Source organism: Mauremys mutica, chromosome 1 (genome assembly GCF_020497125.1).
Source record: "Mauremys mutica isolate MM-2020 ecotype Southern chromosome 1, ASM2049712v1, whole genome shotgun sequence".
NCBI lineage: Eukaryota > Metazoa > Chordata > Testudines > Geoemydidae > Mauremys > Mauremys mutica.
Window position 1 is genome coordinate 148,278,695 of NC_059072.1, and position 20,023 is coordinate 148,298,717.

At 46.1% G+C, this 20,023-nt stretch overlaps 2 protein-coding genes across 2 annotated transcripts in view; one reads left to right on the forward strand and one right to left on the reverse strand.

Annotated features, from left to right (window-relative positions):
* LOC123356251 (zinc finger protein 850-like) overlaps positions 1-20,023 on the reverse strand; it is a 72,095-nt gene that overhangs the window by 36,754 nt on the left and 15,318 nt on the right. The window contains exon 4 of the mRNA XM_044999317.1: positions 18,114-19,065. Within this exon, the coding sequence (XP_044855252.1) occupies positions 18,114-19,065 (952 nt within the window). The remainder of the gene's footprint in view (positions 1-18,113; positions 19,066-20,023) is intronic.
* The window catches only part of LOC123356240 (zinc finger protein 850-like), a 170,679-nt gene continuing 152,279 nt past the window's right edge, over positions 1,624-20,023 (forward strand). Inside the window, exons 1-2 of the mRNA XM_044999295.1 lie at positions 1,624-2,384; positions 4,063-4,069. Coding sequence (XP_044855230.1) covers positions 1,754-2,384; positions 4,063-4,069 — 638 coding nt within the window. The 5' untranslated portion in view covers positions 1,624-1,753. The remainder of the gene's footprint in view (positions 2,385-4,062; positions 4,070-20,023) is intronic.

The following is a 20,023-nucleotide window of genomic DNA, read 5'->3' on the forward strand; positions in this document are numbered from 1 at the left end:
GTCATAGATGGATAGCATGAATATGTAGTTGAAGATGGTGAAGTGCAGTGAAGAAGGAGGAGGTCGAGGTTGGGGGGTACCATAGTGAGGTAGGTTATAGAAATAAATGCCGGAAATCCTTCCTCTTATGCCCAAATTTCACTCTTCCCCCATATAAATGTTAGGGTACGCTTTATCCATAGGCTAATATGTATGTGCATATGGATGACAGGTATCTGCGCACTTGTGGTGTACTTGTTAAGTCTATGGGTACAACTTTGAAAAATCCCCTATGCCATTCTTCATTGTCTATTGGTCTAGGTAAAGGGTCTTAGAACTAAGCATAGGCACTTTATTTGGGTATAGGAAAAACAAGTTTAAAAGGTCATCTTTGCTTTTCTGGGTAAAAGGGCACAGGCTATAGATATGCTAACTTTGCTTTAGCTTAAAATGCAGGTTTTTGGCCTGTGGGTTTCTTGCATTACAGCCAAACTTACTTTTAATATGAATTAATAAACCTATCACAATACAGTACTTATACGAAAAGATATATTTGTGCATGCAAGCAGATTAATCCTGAGGGCTACAGATGTTACTGCTTAAAAATGAGATGGGGTTAAAACCATGGAATATTCTTTGTGATATGTATCCCACAAATTCCACTAACCTCCCTTGTTTTCTTTGCCTGAAGTAGGGTTTCCAATTTTCAAACCTGATGTGATCTCACAACTGGAACGAGGGGAAGAGCCATGGGTCCTGGATCTCCAGGGCTCTGAGAAAGAAGTGCTCCTGAGAGCTGCCTTCACAGGTGAGGAATTGGTTAAACCAACTCAACAACTGCTTAGGAATGCAGGAAACATTTGGGATGCCCTACAAAGACCCTGTGAGCTCTTCAAGTTCAGGATTGTTCCCTGCACATGTGGAGTCATTATGGCAGATGTCACTCATGGCTTCCCTCCTATTCTGACTGACAACTGGCAGCAGGTCGCTCCCCAATCTCGCTTTCCCCCGAGAGTTATGGTGCAATGAGGACCCAGAACTGATCCCTTCCTCTCTTCTCTGTGGAAGGATTTGGGGAAAATCAGTTCCTGATAAGTTTGATCTCTCCCACACATATTTTGGTTTGTTCATCCCTTTTTCCATTCCTCTCTCTGAGATTTCCTTTCTTTCTGGTGCAGAGAGTGACGTATGTCTGGATTCTCTCTGTCTCCCATCCGGTGATGGGATGGTGCGTGAGAACGAGGAGGAGAAACCCCAGCAGGAAGATGATGTGCAAGTAGAACCACATTGGATGTTATCAGGAAGATTCAAAGGGAATGTTTCCAGGAGTTGTGCACTCCCAGAAAACACAAAAGCCTATGAGACTCAGCAGAGGCCAGAGGAAAACTACAGTAGCTACTCAGACCTTATTCCATGCAACAGAATCAACTTGGAAGAGACACGCTACACATGCCATGAGTGTGGGAAAAGCTTCAGTCGGAGCTCACACCTTATCAGACATCAGAGAATCCACACAGGAGAGATGCCCTACACGTGCGCTGAGTGCGGGAAAAACTTCAATCAGAGCTCTGCCCTGAGTGCACACAGGAGAATCCACACAGGTGAGAAACCGTATGGATGCTCTGAGTGCGGGAAAAGCTTCAGTCAGAAGTCAAACCTTATCGCACATAGGAGAATCCACACCTGTGAGAAACTGTATGGATGCTCTGAGTGTGGGAAAAGCTTCAGTCAGAGCTCAGATCTTATCAGACATCAGAGAATCCATACCGGCGAAATGCACTACACGTGCTGTGAGTGTGGGAAAAGCTTCAGTCGGAGCTCACAGCTTATCACACATTGTAGAATACACACTGGAGAGATGCCCTACACGTGCTCTGAGTGTCAGAAAAGTTTCAGTTGGAGCGCACACCTTATCAGACATCAGAGAATCCATACAGGGGAGACGCCCTACACGTGCTCTGAGTGCGGGAAAAGCTTCAATCAGAGCTCTGCCCTGAGTGCACACAGGAGAATCCACACAGGTGAGAAACCGTATGGATGCTCTGAGTGCGGGAAAAGCTTCAATCAGAGCTCTGCCCTGAGTACACATAGGAGAATCCACACAGATGAGAAACTGTATGGATGCTCTGAGTGCGGGAAAAGCTTCAATCACAGCTCTGCCCTGATCACACATCAGAAAATCCACACAGGGGAGAAGCCCTACACATGCTGTGAGTGTGGGAAAAGCTTCAGTTGGCGCTCACACCTTATCAGACATCAGAGAATCCACACAGGGGAGACTCCCTACACGTGCTCTGAGTGCGGGAAAAGCTTCAGTCAGAGCTCTGCCCTGAGCACACATAGGAGAATCCACACAGGAGAGAAACTCTACACATGCTCTGAGTGCGGGAAAAGCTTCAATCAGAGCTCAAGCCTTATTAGACATCACAAAATCCACATGAGTGAACTGTTATAAATCCTTTGACTAGAGCTGGCCAACGTTTTGTTTTGTTTTGTTTTTTTAAATCACATTTGCTAATTCCCACATAGTGATTTTTACACCATCTTCACCATGGTGCCTCAGCTCCCCCAGATGAGTTGCCTGCTTCTGCCTTTTGCAGCTCACCCTTCTTTGGGGTCAATCCTCTGATTTTTTTTCTATCAACTCCTTTCCTTTTGAGTCATAGGAGTGTGTGTCCCTCCAACCAGGAATGTTCATCAGCTCCAGGTGGAGGGAGAGAGGTTTAATCCCAACAAGCTACATTGAGGCAAAAACTACCTGTTCCATACATCCACTAGGACTGTACATGGCGTTGGCTGCTCAAGTTAGTGATCTTGGTGTAAAAAGACAATTATAGTTGTAGTGCAGATGCAGCCCAGGTGCAGTGGTTGGCATTAGCTTTCCCCTTGACCTGACCTAAACTCCATCACTTCCTAGTCTAAATAAACCCTGAGCATCACGGTTATACTGTTCCCCCATTTCAAAGCAATTGTTAGTCGTTGAGTTCTCCCTTGGGGAACAAATTGTTTCATTCTCAGTTGCTCTGATGTTGCTTCAGGTTGTGCTGGGGAGCAGATATTTTTGCTACTATTTTCCTCAGTTAAAATATATTGAACTATAAGAAAGAGCAGGAACAGGGCAGAGATAGGAAAAAATGTCATTTCCCCTGCTGTAACAACAGAAGAAGATAGGGTAAGTTAGAGGGATTCCCTTATTCCCCATCACCATCCCAATCCCCCTGTTGTTCAATTGGTTAGGTCAGTATTTTTTTCTAAAGGGCTGGGAACAGGATTCCCTAGTAAATGACTTGGAACTAAGTAAAATACCCATGCATTTGGCTCCCAAAGCAATTCTGGCCCAGGCCCTGTAAGAGGTCACTCTTGAAGATATCTCCTTCCTAATCAGATGCATGTTGCCTATTATTTGGGAAATGCAATCCCTTTCTAGGAAGAGATGGGAAAAATGGAAGTGACATTTCTCTTCAGCTCACCCGTGGGAGATGCTGCAAATGTGTAGAAAATGAAATCCATGTTGAATGTGATATAGCTGCAGAAAGATACCTATTTTTAATAGACACCTGCCTTTTGGTGTCTTACAGGGATTCTAAGCCATACCTGAATTTAGTTCCTATTTTAAATCTGTGCCACCAGATTAAAGACATAAAAGGGCATAGTAGGGGGAGTTATACCTCACTATTGCTACTGATCTGTTGTGCGGTTGGTGAAGAATTTTACTCCAGAGAAGTGTAACATTACTCCAAATAAGGTCAAAGATTTGACAAGAACTCAGCTAGAAATTGCAGGTAGTGGTGGTTGATTTTCACCCCAGAGATGGAAGCTACGGTGACCTGTGGCCCAGGTAAACTATTTTTAGAATGCTGCTCCCTAGTTAAGTGGCATTGATCACACTCCTAAAGGGTGCCATGATTAAATTGGGAACAACTGTCTTTTACCGTTTGGATCCAAAGTTAGATGAAGTTAGAGAGAAACAGCTGATTCCTTCAGAGCCATTCCATGCCTATGGGTCCCAGTCTGGCTGCCTTGTTGGACAAGAAGCACTTCCATGCTGGGCAAATGATGGTAGCCAATGAGGGAATGTATCAGATTCCAAGTTCAGACTTCAGGATACAGGAATGCTGAGTCCAGAGTCTGTGGTTTGGTCTCTTAGGGCAGGTCTACGCTACCCACCGGATCAGCGGGTAGTGATTGATATATCGGGGGTCGATTTATCGTGTCTAGTCTAGACGTTATAAATCAATCCCCGAGCGCTCTCCCGTTGACTCTGGTACTCCAGCACCGCGAGAGGCGCAAGCGGAGTTGACAGGGGAGCAGCAGCAGTCGACTCAGTACTGTGAAGATGCCGAGATAAGTCGACCTAAATACGTCGACTTCAGCTATGCTATTCCCGTAGCTGAAGTTGCGTATCTTAGATCGATCCCCCCTCCTAGTGCAGACCTGTCCTTAGTTTTGCTCTTGAGTCTAATGCATTTGTATCACTTCTCTGCCTCCTGCTTCTTTGAAAGATTAGAAAGTGTGAAAATAGAGCACAGGTGGTTCTACTTGCTCAGCATCTTCCTGCTGGGGTTTCCCCTCCTCATTCTCACTCATCATCCCAACACCTGATCGAAGACAGAGAGAATGAGACATAGGTCACTCCCTGCGCCTGAGAGAAAGGAAATCTATGCCATTACCTGGTTCCTAAACTGCAGCTACAGTTCCTACTCCAGGTGAATCCAAAGCCCGAGATCCAACCTCTTATTATCTTAGAAACACTTTATTCCTTTTTCTATTTTTTGTCTGTTTCTTTTTATGAACTTGGAGACCTCCCAGCCTTTCTGTTAGATTGGGGTGTAACAGTGCGGCTTGGTGAGGGTGTGAACACCTCTGAAATCTACAACGGGAAGATGTTAGGAAGAATAGTTCCCCAAATCTTAATTGCCTTAAAACCCTGCCCTATGAAATGACTGAATGCATGATCCTCACCTATGGAAGCATTGCAAGGAATTGAGCGGTCAGATATGTATTGTTCAGCGAGACCAGTTTGAACTTCTTTTACTAATGTCTCTCTAAGGTCTCTATGTGTTCTGGGGCGAGAGGGTGAGGAGAAGTATTAGCTACACAATAATGAAATATAAGGAGAAAACTGTAATTGGCTTTGAGGTTGTGGGCTAAATGTAAGCAATAATTTGATTTTGGCATTGAAATATTCAGCTGGGTAAATCTGGGTTGCACTGCCTGGGTAAAAAACTCTGATTGGGGTTTCTGCATCACTAAATGTGCACCTGCCTTCTTGGGTTGCTCTTTTAGGATTTATAGGGGTTGATTTTCTGCTGCATTAATCTGATGGTTGGACTAAATAGATGACTTGATTCCAACGCAATATCCTTGTTAACTCATTGATTTCCTGATTTGACCTGAACTTTATCACTGTATTGTTTAACCCTTAGCTGAGTGGTGTCTATAGTCATTTAGCCTTAGTGACGTGCTCTTGGATTTATTTGTTCATGTTAATAAACATTTAACTGAGATACGGAGTCATTTCTTTCAATAAGCAACAGCGGCTGGAACTTTTCTCTGTATATTTAATTCAATCTCCATTTTCTTCATTTCATACTGTTCTAAGTTAAGGAATGGGCAGTAACAAAACTGACACAAACCTGTTGCTGCCCAATTCTGTGCCCATCCAGCAGGAGTGGAGAACAAACCCCTCCTGGAGCAGGGATTGTCACATTGGACTGTAAATACAGATGCATGTTCCCACGCTTTGCTGTCTTTCTCCAATCATGGCATAAGGATGACACCTACAGCTGCTTGTAATCACGTCTGGCAGGAAGGAGACGCCTCTATGCCTTGCGTTGGGAGGCTGGGGGATCTGGGAGATCCTGGACACTGGGGGATATTTACCCAGAGCTCAGGAGCAATTTACTTAGGGGTGATGCAGTAGAAAAGAGCTGGGTGCTGCTTTCCCGACTTATTTCTCCTTATCCCCTTTCAATCTCTCCTCTTTCCCTTTCTTCCCCCTCTCTCACCCTCTGGCAGGGAGACTTGGTCACTTCCCTGCTCCCAGGGTCGCTCACTCTCCTGTAGCTGGAGAGTGCTAATAGGAGTGAGAGCCTGGGTGTGGGTCAGTCCCTGCAGCGGCTCTGGGACACACAGAGGCAGGAGCAGGAGCAGAGATGGGGCTAGTTCCCATCTCAGAAAGTCCCTGGCCTGGTGAGTGTGGCAGCTGCAGCCCGGGTTGGGCTTGAAGGAGCCAGGAAGGGGCCGGAGCAGTGGGGGGATGGTAGGAAGGAAGGCAGGAAAAACAAGGAAAAGAGCTGTGAGGCAGCTCCTGGAGGCTGGGCTTTGTAAGGTACAAGACACTGCTGGTGCTGCTACCTCCAGGTTGAGCTGGGAGCCCAGGCTGAGCTCTGGGCTGCTGCTGTGGCCGCAGAGGGGCTGGGCCAGGGACAGACTTTCACTGAAAGCACTTTCTGTGCCCATCCGAGGTGGGGACGTTCTCCAGCTGGACCCAGTCCCAGGCTCTGCTGCCCCTGGCCAGGGGCTGCAGGCGCCAGGGGCTGCAGGCACCAGGGGTGAGAGGGACCCCAGGGGCAGCCTGGGTGGGCAGAAGAGAGACTCCACACAAAGGTCCCAGAAGCTGAGGGTCTCTCAGCCCCTGGGGATCTGCTCTTGGTTGGGGTCTGGATGGCAATGGAGCCCCTGCCTCATGCTGCCTCAGGTGTAGTGTGAGAAACTGCTATCTGTAGGAATTTGCTACTTATGGTGCACTGAGCAGGCTCAGTAAATCTGCTGAAGCCACTTCCCTTCACCCCGCCCTTACTCAGAATCAGATTCTGCAGACTGCTATTTACAGGGTGTCATAAACATATAGCATAAAATACCCTGTAAAGGGTTAAAAAGCTCAGATAACCTAGTTGGCAAATGACTAAAAGGACCAATAAGGGAAGAAACTACTTTCAAATCTGTGAGGAAAGGTTTTTGTTTTCGTGTTCCTTTGTTCTCTCTGGGTCAGCGAGGAACCAGGGCATGGAAAATACATCTCCCTAAGCACATGGCATAGAAAAACCTTAAGAGTTCTGTCCATAGGCAGGTCCCTGCATACCTTGCTGAGTCACAAGGCGTATCTGCCTTCTCTCAATGGCTCAATTGTATAGCTGATGGTCCTTAATGGGCCATCAAGCAAGCTAGGCAGAACTGACACCAACTTGTCTGGCTGGGGTGTTCCCCGGAAGCAGAGCACATGAATGAAATATGGGCAGCATAGAGCCAATATTCATAATATCAACTACAAAAATGATACACATCTAAATATAGCATAATTATAATCAGCCAATCATAACATCTCCATAGACCCCTTACATGACAACCTTACAATATTGGTTGCAAATATAGAACAGTGGTCGCAACAGTGATCTATACAGTTACAGCTTATGTCAATAACGTCACAGGAGGTGACACGGCATCAGTGAGACTGATATTGGAATACTGCCTCCAGTTTTGGTGTCCTCATTTGAAAAAGATGTGAAACTGGAGCTGGGGCAGCAAAGAGCCACCAAATGTTCTGAGGGCTGGAGAAAAATGCCTTCTAGTGAGTTATTGAAAGAGCTCAACCTATTTAGCTTATCAAAAGAAGATTGAAAGGTGACTTCATTGAAGTGTTGAAGTGCCTTAATGGAGAGAGAAGATTGGGTATTAAAGGGCTCTTGAATCGAGCAGAGAAAGGCATAACAAGACCCAGCGGGTGGAAGGTGAAAAGAGAAAAATTCATATTACAACTAAGGCACAAATAGTCAACAGCGAGGATGATTCAGCACAGGAACAAGCTACCAAGGAAAGTGGAGGATTCACCATCTCTTGATGTCATTTCATGAAGACTAGATGCCTTTCTGGAATGTGTTTGCCCCCAAAGTAGCTATTGTGTCATACAGGAGGCCTGTGATATGCAGGGGGTCAGATTAGCTGCTCTAATGGTCTCTTTGGCCATAAAGTCGACTAATTTATGAAAAACTGAGTGTAGCATTGGGAGCAGCATCTGATGTTTTCCTGTCTAGCCGGCTTGCTTCCTAGAACGAACGCTCCTTGAGTGGGGTGATCCACAGGGAGTAGCTCAAACTTCCAAAGTGCCTGGCCAGGGGCAGCACATTAGCACAACAAGGGAGGGGTGTGGCAGTGACATCACAAAGCCCTTTTGCAGGACCTCAGACTATTGGTCAAAGATGGTGGGGAGGTGGTGACCTCACAGAGAGATGCTGACATCAGCCAGGCAGGACAGGGGTGAGGGGCCAGGGAAACCTCAGAGACCCCTGTGGCTTTGCTTCAGCAAGTCTCCTTCTCCAGGTCTCTCTTTGAGGACTGAGAGAGTATTCGGGTTCACGTAGGTGAGTGCCAGGAGGAATCTCTTTTGAGTTTTCTCCTTCCCTTTTAGTGATTTTACTAGAAAACAGCTGTCCCTGTTTAGAAGGTAAGCGCCACCTCGAGATTTGAAACCTGTTCAGTCTGATGTATCTGGTGACAGTTGAATTCTAGACACGGAAAACACGAGCTTAAGGAGACAGAATTTTATTCCGCACGTGGGATTTTGTCCCTTAGAATCACTGGGGTCATTAGGGTTTGTCCTTTTTGTTTCACCTTTTCCTCCATCCATCCCTTCCTCCTTTCTCTTTGTCTCTTGCTTCTTTTGTCCTTTCACCTGTTCGTCTCCCAACACCAGGAGCGGTGTGGGTGTGTGTGTGTGTTATGGGGGAGTGCTCTGCAGCTCCCACTGTGGGAGGTCCACCCAAAATTGTGGGGCTGAAATAGTGCTCGGGCAGTGATCCCCACCAGTGACCTGGGCAATTCTTTGGGCTCTCTGGTGACAGCCCTCAGTCTCCCATCCTCAGTCTCTACCCTGGTTGGCTGAGCAGGGGGTTATTGACAGGGAGGAGACTCGGGTCCTTGTTGTTCTTTTTTAAGACCAAGTAAACATTCATATGTTTGATGAATTTTGCTGCATTTGTGCATTAATGGTCTCTGAGCAGTTCATGATTCTCTCTAACATTGCAGTTCTCCTCAAATACTTGCTGAATAATTACTGTGCACTGTTGTTGCTCTGGAGATCATCTGAGAGCACTTTATTCAGGTCATTCAATGTATGAAATTCAAGATCTGATGGTTAGTTTGAAAATCAGGGCTCTTGGGTCCTATTCCCAACTCTGCCACTGGCTGTCTGTCTGACCTAAGACAAGTCAATTCTCCTTTCTCAGCCTTAGCTTCTCCCTCTTTCAAGTAGGGATAATAATGAGCCGCTCCTACCTACCTCACGGTGGGTGGAGGATGGGGATCCACTGGAGAGTGTCACTAGGATTAGTGCATAATATGAGGTGTTCTATCATGTTTACTCAGAGCAGATTATGACACAATAGAATAGCTGAAATTGTCTATTTTATTTGTATTTTTTTTATTTTGAAATTGTTAAGAGCAGCAACTATTTAGCTCAGACTGAAGCATCTTATCTAATGTTTGAGATCTAAGTGTCTCCTCTTTGTGTGCGACGAGACAATTTAACACCCTGAGACAAACAGGAGATGTTTTTCTTTTGCAACAAAATATTTTTGCAGAGAACTTTCATCCCACTTGTTATGATTTTGAGAAACAAACTGGTTTAGTCTGAATCGGATTTTCGGACAGAGATGGTTTCAATGAAATTTCCCCACCATCTTGATTCCTGGGCTCTATCCCTGCCTCTGAGGGTAGGGGTGGGTGGGTTTGTCCATTAGAACAGGAGTCAGGACTGGTGGCTTCTCTTTCTGGCTCTGCCACCGCCTTGCTGCGTAGGTCCTTGTGTAGGTCATTTCCCTTCTCTGTACCTCAGGCTCTTTCCCATCTGTCCAATGTGAACAGGGACAGTTCTCAAAGTCTGGGCAGTTGTGAGCCTGAGTGACCTTAAAGACTAAGGGTACATCCAGGCTACCCGCCATATCGGCGGGTAGCGATTGATTTCTCAGGGATCGATATATCGCAGTAGTGGAGTCGACGGGGGAGCCGTGGATGTCGATCCCGTGCCATGAGGACCCAAGGTAAATCAATCTAAGACTCTCCGACTTCAGCTACACTGTTCATGTAGCTGAAGTCGAAGTTGCGTATCTTAGATCGATCTTAGATCAATCCCCCCCAGTGTAGACCAGCCCTCTGAGTCTAAAAGGAGAGGGAAGTAAAGGAAATTTTTTTTAAAATAAACCAAACATTGTAATACAAGGATGACTCCAACAGCTCACTGTATAGTCCTGCCCATTTCTTCCTCCACTGTGGTTTAATGATTTGCTGGGATGTGGGACATTGATTCTCTCATTCCATTGATAAACTGATATAATGTGACTGAAATTAAACCAATTCCCAGCAGAGAAAATATCACATCAGCTGGGAATTGAACCCAGGTCAACTGTTTGGAAGGCAGCTGTACTCACCATGATATCACCAATGCATCTGTGAAAATATCTCTTCCATGTGCCATGTATGCTTGCCAAATGACACCCCCCCAGCCACCCACCAAAAAAGAAACCAACAAAAAACTATAGAGCTGGCTGGAGAGGCTGGAGGCAGCCTGTCAGCTGAGATGGGTCCCCAGAGTGACTGACAGATGGGGACATGGGCTTGACATCCCAGCCTGAAATGGCTCCAAACCCATCTCTGTCCTCAGAGAAAGGAAATGAAAATCAATTAGCATAATAGCAAATTTTACTCCAGAAGGAAGGAGACAGCTCCTTTTAAAGCACATTTTGGGTTGGTTCCTGCTACGTACACATGGTTTTGTTGCTGATGATGCCAATCCTTGGGGCTCTGCCCGGAGAAGGAACAATTCAGCCTGTCACTCAAGTGAAGAAGGGAGATTATTTTTTTGACAAGGACGGCTGCCTCGTCTTAAGGGTGTTTGTCGGTCACCTTCTAATCTAGTGGGTGCTTGGTACATGCAGGCAGCCCCCGCTCTTGGGTCTCGCCTGAGGAAATAAAATCCCCAAGCCCTTCACCGAAAGGAGGGAAAGGAAATGGCTACAAGATGGAGCGAGGACATAAGGAATGTAACACAACCCCATTCCTGGGGGTAAGCCATTATTTTTTGTCACGGTCCAAAATTATTGGTCAAGGTCTAGTCAAGGTCCAGACTCCAGAGAAAATAATAAAAAAAACCCAATAATAAGAAGTAAATAAAAAGATTTTGGGGTCCATTCAAAAGCGATGTGGCCACTATCTGCCTATTGATTACCCCGCATTGACTCTGAGGGGTGATTTATCTCCACTCTCTTGGATTTGAAGAGCTCGTTAGTTTACCCTTGGTATCCCACCAGGCTGAACAAGCCACGTTATCGATGGTGACACTAGGATTGAAGGATTATATCATATTATTAAAAAACTGTAAATAAAGATGTGGTCTGAACGTGAGTGTTCTGTAATGAGAGGCTGGTTTCCCCAGTTCAGTTCCGAATGATCTGCTAGAAATGTCCCCTGGGACCCCGGCCCTCCCCAGCAGGAGTGAAAGGAGAAACCCCCAGCTCTGCACGTAGCTCCAGGCTGATTCATCAGGGGTGGGGGGAATTGACTTCTTTGCTGCTGAGAAGGGAGCCAGGGCAGGTCTCTGGGAATGAAGGTGCCCAGCCTGACCCAGCTGCTTCATTGCTCCTGGGGCCCTGCAGGCTTAGACTGTCCCTGAGGCCAGGCAGCTGCTCAGGAAGCTTTCCTGGTGTCACTGCAGGGCAGGAATATCCCACTGTAAGGGCCTGAGTTCAGCCATCGGGAAAGGCAGCAGCTTTTCTCCCTTCTTCTAAAGAAAGCTCCAAGGCTGTGGTTCTGAACCAGGGGGTCCAGAGCCTCCTGGGGGGCAGCGAGCAGGTTTGAGGGGGAGCCCCACCAAAATAAACTAGAAAGCAGGGCCGGTGTTAGACTCACTGAGGCTCAGGGCAGAAATCTGAAATCTGAGCCCTACCACCTGGGACTGAAGCCAAAGCAACTTAACTTTATGGGGGCCCCTGTGTTGTGGGGCCCTGCACAACTGCTCTGCTGGCTACCCCCTAACGACAGCCCAGGCTTTTAATCTACTGGATGTGCAGAAAACGGTTGTTGTGGCACAGGTGGGCTGTGGAGTTTTTATACCATGTTGGGCGAGGACCACAGAACAAAAAAGGTTGGGAACCCCTGCTCCAGGGAATCCCAGAGAATAAAGACCTCATCCGACTCAGTGCTGCCAACTCTCATGATTTTTTCACGAGTCTCATGAGAGTTATTGTTTTCCTTAATGCCCCATCTCCTGGTTTCAAGTGGAGATGTGATGATTTGAGCCTTTGCTCTTAAAGAAACAGAACCTTTCTAGCCCTTGTGGCTGTGGAGAAAGCTTCAAAATGTCACCCCAATGCACCCTAAAGGCTCATCAAACAGAAGGCAAATAAAAAGATCCCCAAATCTATTAATTTTACATAATCTCATGATTTTAAAGCCAATCTCATGATTTTTGGTGAGCCTGACTCTGGGTTTTTGAATGTTTGGGGTTGGCCATTCTGCAGACTGAGAGCTGGGCACCCTCCTCCACACCCAGTGCACCCAGACTGTTCTAAAGCAATAACTCTCTCTTCTCCTTCCTGCCGCTTTAATGCAGCTGGGAATCCCCATTCCTAGATGTGCTTTTCCACAGACACTGAATTCCCCACAGGGCTGAGTCCCCACAGGGCTATGCCAGAGGCTCCAGTCCTCCACCCCAGGACAGATGGGGCAGTAACCTCACATCACCCCTTTGTGACTCCCCGGGACTTTGCAGGGACAGCAGCTCCATGCTGGGCTCTGGGGCATCTGGGGGGAGGGGGCAGTTCAACTCCTATGTCAGGAGGCTCCTGCTGCCTGGAGGTGGTCATATCTTCACAGCCTCTCCCCCTCACACTGACTCCCCCATGGACCCTCCCCCTCACAGCCCCTCCCTTCACACACAGAGGGACTTGCTTGCTGGAGCCTGACATTACAAACCCAGGGGTGAGATTTCTGAGGATTTACTCACTGAGCCCCCTCCCTCTCTCACCGCTCCCCTGAGTACAGAGGGGCTGGGCTCAGGCAGCCAGTTTCGTGCAGGTATTTCACACCCCAGGTCCCCAGTCTCCTCTGACTGTATTTACCAGTGACACTGCGCGTGGGCGGTGGGTATAAGGGGCTGAGAATCCCCAAACAAGGCAAGAAATGCTGGATGTGACACACCTCCCTTGCATGGGTGCTGGGCCACCGCCTTTGGACAGAATCTCCCGAGGAGTGGGGAAATCACCTTCACTCTCACCGTGGCCTCGCCTGTGCTCTACCCCCCATGCCCTGCCCCCACTCAGTCTCTTCTCTCAAAGACACACACACATCAACCACCCGCTACTGTGGTAAGCAGATCTTCCACCTCATCAGCCCTGAGCCAGGTCTGGGAAAGAAAGCACAGCAGCCCACAGCTCCAGCTCTGGCAGCTCTTTGCTCTCACTGGGATAGGAGGCAACAAGTCTATCACTGCTCAGTGTGTGGTGAATGTCTCTGTGGTTTCTGCCCTCCATGGTGGGGAGTTTCCCCACTGAACACATTTCTTGCTGGGAGGGGGAGGGGGAGGGGAGAGAGAAGAGGCATTTCCCCGTTTCATTCCTCTCCATTTTCTTCCAGGATACTCCCTTGCATTTCACATTGTGCAGTGGCACCCTCTGCACACCCAGGACTCTGGAGAATCTGGAGCAGCAAGATCCCATGGGATCCTCAGTGATCAAAGGCCTTTTCTACCTTCCAGGAGACCCCAGCTTGGGACTAAAGGCAGCTCTGGGCTTTTCCTCTCTCCCTTTCTGGGGGATCAAAGTCATGAAGCCTCTTCCTTGCCTCTTGGGTCTGACCATTTCCCACTATCTACTCAAAAGAAACAAATGTTTCTAACCCAGGTTGAGTGGAGTTAATTCAGTTCTCCCCCACTGCAACTTGTGACCATTGCTCCTTGTTCTGTCATCTGCCACCACTGAGAACAGCTGAGCCCCATCCTCTTTGGAACCCCCTTCAGGTAGTTGAAAGCTGCTATCATATCCCCCCTCACTCTTCTCTTCTGCAGACTAAATAACCCCAGTTCCCTCAGCCTCTCCTCGTAAGCCATGTGCCCCTGTCCCCTAATCATTTTCATTGCCCTCCACTGGACTCTCTCTAATTTGTCCACATCCTTTCTGTAGTGGAGGGCCCAAAACTCAACGCAGTACTCCAGATGTGACCTCACCAGTGCCAAATAGAGGGGAATAATCACTTCCCTCCATCTGCTGGCAACAATCCTATTAATACAGCCCAATATGCCATTAGCCTTCTTGGCAACAAGCGCACACTGTTGACTCATATCCAGCTTCTCATCCACTGTAGCCCCCAGGTCCTTTTCTGAAGAACTGCCGCTTAGCCAGTTGGCTTGCAACCTGTAGCAGTGCACTGGATTCTTCCATCCTAAGTGCAGGACTCTGCACTCTTTTATAGGGGTGAGTTTTAGGGCTATTCTGATTCAGGGAGCCATACTACAGGATGCCTTCCCAGTGTGAATTTGACAGGTGGATCAACAGATGCACAGTGGGACCCTTCTCAGGAAGCTGAGGGCTGGGAGTTTCCTTGTTGCCACCAGGAAGAGGGAGTTTTGCATTTGGCAGCTGGATGTTAGTGACCAAACTCACCCATCCTGTCAGGCACTCAAGCACCCTCCTCTGAGTCCTGCCAGTTGACAATAGAGGCACCCTAACTCCTGGTTCGTTCAATATGTCCCCATCTGGGGTCCAGCCCCCATCACCAGATACTCAGACAAAACCCAGATCCTCCCTTCCTGAAGCAATGGTATATCCCAGGTTACCAGTTTTACTGTAGAGCACTGCTCCTGTATCACACACAGCACTTGAGTACAGTTATCACCTCACATGTCAGTCTATTGAAATGATTGCTAGTCCCTAGAAACCAGGGCCCTGCCTTTCATGAAGCACCACTGGTTAGTAGGGATCTCCTTGGTGAATGGACCCAGAGTGTTTTAAACCTGTTTTGTCTTTATTCACAGGGTATGGCTACACTTAGAGCTGCACAGGGCTGCTGCGGGAGCGCTCCCGTGGCAGCATTTGAAGTGTGTGGTCGCAGCGCCAGCGCTGGGAGAGAGCTCTCCAGTGCTGCAGGTACTCCACCTCCCCGTGGAGATTAGCTTACAGTGCTGGGGCACTGTTTACACTGGCGCTTTGCAGCGCTGTAACTTGCTGCACTCAGGGGGGTGTTTTTTCACACCCCTGAGCGAGAAAGTTGCAGCGCTGTAAAGCATCAGTGTAGCCAAGCCTACAGAAAGGATGATCTCCTCCTTGTCATATTGTCCTTTTCACTTCCGCAGGGTTTCATGTCTATAGTTTGTCTTTGATGGTTTTCCATCGTTTTTTCTGGGTTGGAGCAAACCTAACACTGTCTACACTGGGGCTCAGGTCACATTAACTACTTCTCTCAGTGGAGAGAACTTTTCACAGCCTTGAGAGATGGGGCTCTGTCAACATAGCTTTTCAGCATAGACCAGCCTTTAGGTGGCTTATTGACCTGAAATCCATTGCCTTTCAGCCTTTTTCTTTATATTGATGGCTGATGAGTGCAGCTTTCCTATATGCTGGACACATCCTATTATAGATGTCGTGCCTCTCCTTTGCAAATTAGAGAAGTGGGAAGGACCCTTATAGTCTAAGTGGGTAATGACTCATACAATTTATCTCCTTGAGTAGCTTTCCTTGTAATAAAAATTGACTTTAAAACTAAGTAAAATAAGTTCTATTTGAAAACAAAAAAATTAAAATCTATACTAGGCCAATACTGTCTTATACACTCTTTCTCACACACATTATCACACCCCAACCTTTGAAGGGATGTTTTCGACCAGAACTCCTTACACTACAGGAGGGAAATTAAATCAAATTAACTTTTCAAGATTAGCCGCCATTTCCTTTACAACTAACAAAACAAAAATCAAGACAACTTTCAGTTTTCCAAAATAATTCAATCATCACACAGTCTTACTCTTTAACTAATAACTTCACCTACAATTTCATTTTCTTTAGTAACAATAAGATATTCAAAGATCAAATTCTTGTCATAAAATTTAGTTTTCTTTTATTCCCATTACCAACAAATGAACCTTGGCTCAAGTTGTGGTTTGTCCCAACCACTTCTGAGAGTCCATATCTCTTAGGATCTTCTGCCATGTATGTTGGTCGAAGTGTTCTCCTATGTGGGAATGTTTGCAGCATGAGGGAAAATACCTCTCTTGTCCACATTTTTTAATCTTTCAAAGTAGGAGGAAGGAAAGGAGAAGTGATGTAAATGTGTAAAACACAAGATCAAACTGTCGGTCTACACTAAAGACATTTATTGGTATAATTATTGCTCAGGGGTGTGAAAAATCCACAAAGATGAGCAATGTAGTTTTACAGCCCTAAGCCCCTGTGTAGATAGCGCTTCATGAGTAGGAGAGCTGCTCGTGCCAACACAGCCACCACCGCTTGTGGGGCCTGGAATAATAAAGTCAGACAGGAGAGATCTCTCCCATTGGCTTAGAGCATCTGTAATAGCAGTGCTACAGTACAGCAGCTACACTGGTGCAACTGTGCCAACATCAGCTTTATTGTGTAGCCACAGCATCAGACACAAAACCATACACTCAACATGTGTGTATCCGGAAGTCTGAAATCGGGCCTGACACATTCATTGCCTCATTGGTTACCATAATTTCTACAGCCTGAAAGTCCTTGTTACCCAATCAGGCAGCCAGTTTGGGATCCACAGGGAAGGAATGTCCTATGAAGCACTCTATCTTTGGATCCCAACAGTGAAGGATGATTGTTCTCAGTCTAACCCTGGTATCCTCTGGAACTGTAATCAGTGACACTGCACTAGGAAGTAGAGTTCTACAAACAATTTCCCTTTGGTCATTCATCACCACAGCTTCCTTTACTGGGGTGGAAACCAAGAACTGACTGTTTACTCTTTCAAGTTCTTTCCAAATAGAACTGTTTACTCTTTCCTTGTTTAGGGTAAATTTACAGTTCTGTGAAGTAGAATCCTTTACAAAACCACTCAAAATCTCAGCAGTGTTGGTGAGGAATGGATTCCCAAAACATGCCCAGCTTTTCTTTGATTTTGTGGAACAGCTCTAAGCAAGGGACTGGATGCAGGCCTGGATCAGAATCTCTGTTAGTTACCAGAGCTGGAGTTTCTATTCAAAAATACTTATTTTTCTACAGCTATTAGATTTCCAAAACTGATTTAATTTTATACACCTTTTTAGCACCCACAAAGGATAAATTCAACAAAAACCCCACTTCTATTTCCTCAACATCTTGCGTCATGGAGGATAGCATCTCCCATAATATACAGTTAGCTAGAAGAGATCTTCTGTGGGGCCTGGGTTACAGATGATTTGGGAACCAAATACACAGGCATTTTGCCTACTTCAAAATTACTTGCCATGGAATTCTCTCCCCAGATCATTTAAGACAATATTGCCTTCAATAATTGAACTACACTGTGCTCATATGCACTTCCTTCAGTTAGTTGGGGTTCTGCTGTTGTTCACCATTTCTGAGTGGAGATTTTAAATCACTGCTGTTTCTTTGTTAGCATGTCCAGTAAATTGGAGAGTTCTCCCCTGTTGACAGAACTGCGCTTGCACTTTCTCCATGTCATCATGGAGGGGTGGGGAAAAAGCAAAGCTGAAGTGAGAAATTATGACTTTAGCAAATGGTCATTGGTCTTAAATTCTCCAATAAATCTGAGCTACATCCTATCAAACTGAACTAATATCCAACTGGGTGACCAAACAGCCTTCAGGAAAGATAGAAACCGACATCACAGAGAGATAAAGTACATGACAATGAAAGTGTGAAGTGAAATTCCAGAGCAGGTTACATCTGATTATTCAGAATCGGGACAGGGATTCTCACATCACATTCTCCTCTGATCCATTCAAACATACTTCACTCAGCACTGTCTCAATAGTCAGTTACGTTATTTACAACATTTTTACTACCCTAGCATCCAAATAATGTGGGCAAAAACAGCTACCTTGCCAGAAGTGGCTTTACCAATAGATGGAACCTGGAATTTAAGCTCCAAATAATCACACTGTGGTTGGGATCTATTTGAATTCATAGGGCCTTGCTCCTGTGTGGATTCTCTGATGCCTAATAAGGTGTGAACTGTGTTTGAAGGCTTTCCCACACTCACTGCATTCATAGGGCCTCTCCCCTGTGTGGATTCTATGATGCCTAATAAGGGTTGAGCTGCGATTGAAAGTTTTCCCACACTCACTGCATTCATAGGGTCTCACACCAGTGTGGATTTTCTGATGTTCAGAAAGGGCTGAGCTGGTAGTGAAGCTTTTCCCACACTCACTGCATTCATAGGGCCTCTCGCCTGTGTGGATTCTCTGATGTTGAAAAAGGGCTGAGTTGGTAGTGAAGCTTTTCCCACACTCAAGGCATTCATAGGGCCTCTCCCCTGTGTGGATTCTGTGATGTTCAGAAAGGGCTGAGCTGGTAATGAAGCTTTTCCCACACTCACTGCATTCATAGGGCCTCTCCCCTGTGTGGATTCTCTGATGTTCAGAAAGGGCTGAGCTCGTAGTGAAGCTTTTCCCACACTCATTGCATTTATAGGGCCTCTCCCCTGTGTGGATTCTCTGATGCCTAATAAGGTGTGAACTGTTATAGAAGATTTTCCCACAGTCACTGCATTCACAGGGTTTCTCACCTGTGTGTATTCTCTGATGCTTTGTAATGGCTGAGTCGTGATGTAAGCTTTTCCCATACTCAGTGCATGTATTGTTTCTCTTTCCTGTGAGGATTTCTTTCTGTGTTGTTGTTTCCTTGAGGTCCTTCTGAGTTCCCTGACATGAAATTAATTTACCCACTTTCTCCCCTGGCTGGTTTTCTTGCTCTGTTTCTGGTCTGTGCTGAATCTCATAAGATTTTCCGTGTTCATGACTCCTGGACACATTCATTTTTGATCTTCGTGATAGCGCTCTGTCTTTATCCACTTGTTCAACATTTTCCTGCTGAGAATTCTGCTCCTCTTTCTCACAATCCATTGCATCACCTGCTGTGATACAGACAGAAACCTCAGACAGGGATGAAAAGGGGAAGGCCAAACCAAAACAAGTGCTGGAGAGAGGTCAAATAAAAAATCAGGAACTAAACTCCCCCAAACTCTTCCCCAAAATGTAGTAGTAGGATTTTATGTTTGTATTTTATATAATTTAGAATGAAGTATAAAGAATAAGAATGTAGCATGTATTAAACGTATTGGTGTATGATCTGATCACATCCTGCCAGCCACCCTTTTTGAATAACAGAAAGGAATGGCCTAATGGGCCAATGGGTAGAGATACATCAGCCAGAATCTGTGTCTGGACTGATTTCAAGGCAGTAACAGACCTTTGAGGGTCACCAATTTGTTGTAGGCTTAGCAGTTTAAAATAAGTAAAATAATGCCATGATTGTTTTCTTTTGCATTGCAATTTGATGTTCCTGTGTAAAATGTTCAACGTAAATTAATTTTGTTTTGTGTGTGAATGAGGAATGTGTGTGTTAAGAGGTAAGTTTTGAAGGCCATTGCTGAACCAGATGTATGAGGGAGGAACTGGAGACAGACCCAAGGGTGCCAGAAGGCTGCAACACACCCCTATTGAAGTGTCAGAGGAGTGCAGATTGATGACTCTAAAGATGAGACAGGCACCTATCAATAGGGACAAGATAGCTGTGATTAAAACCAGCATGGGATAACTCCCTGAGGAACTTGATGAAAGAACAAGATAAAGGATGAGAAGGACAGTTTAAGAAAATAAGCATTCGTCAAACAACAATTGATTACAGCAAGACAGTGCAAAACTCATTGGTCTCAGTGAAGGAAAATCACTATATAAATAAGGTGCCTTGTCATGAAACTTTGGGTTCCTCCTGCCAAGACTTCCCCAGAGCATCGTGTCATGACCAACAGAACCCAGCTCCTCCCTACCCATGATCAACCTTGCTGGCTACTAGATTGATCTGGACCCTGG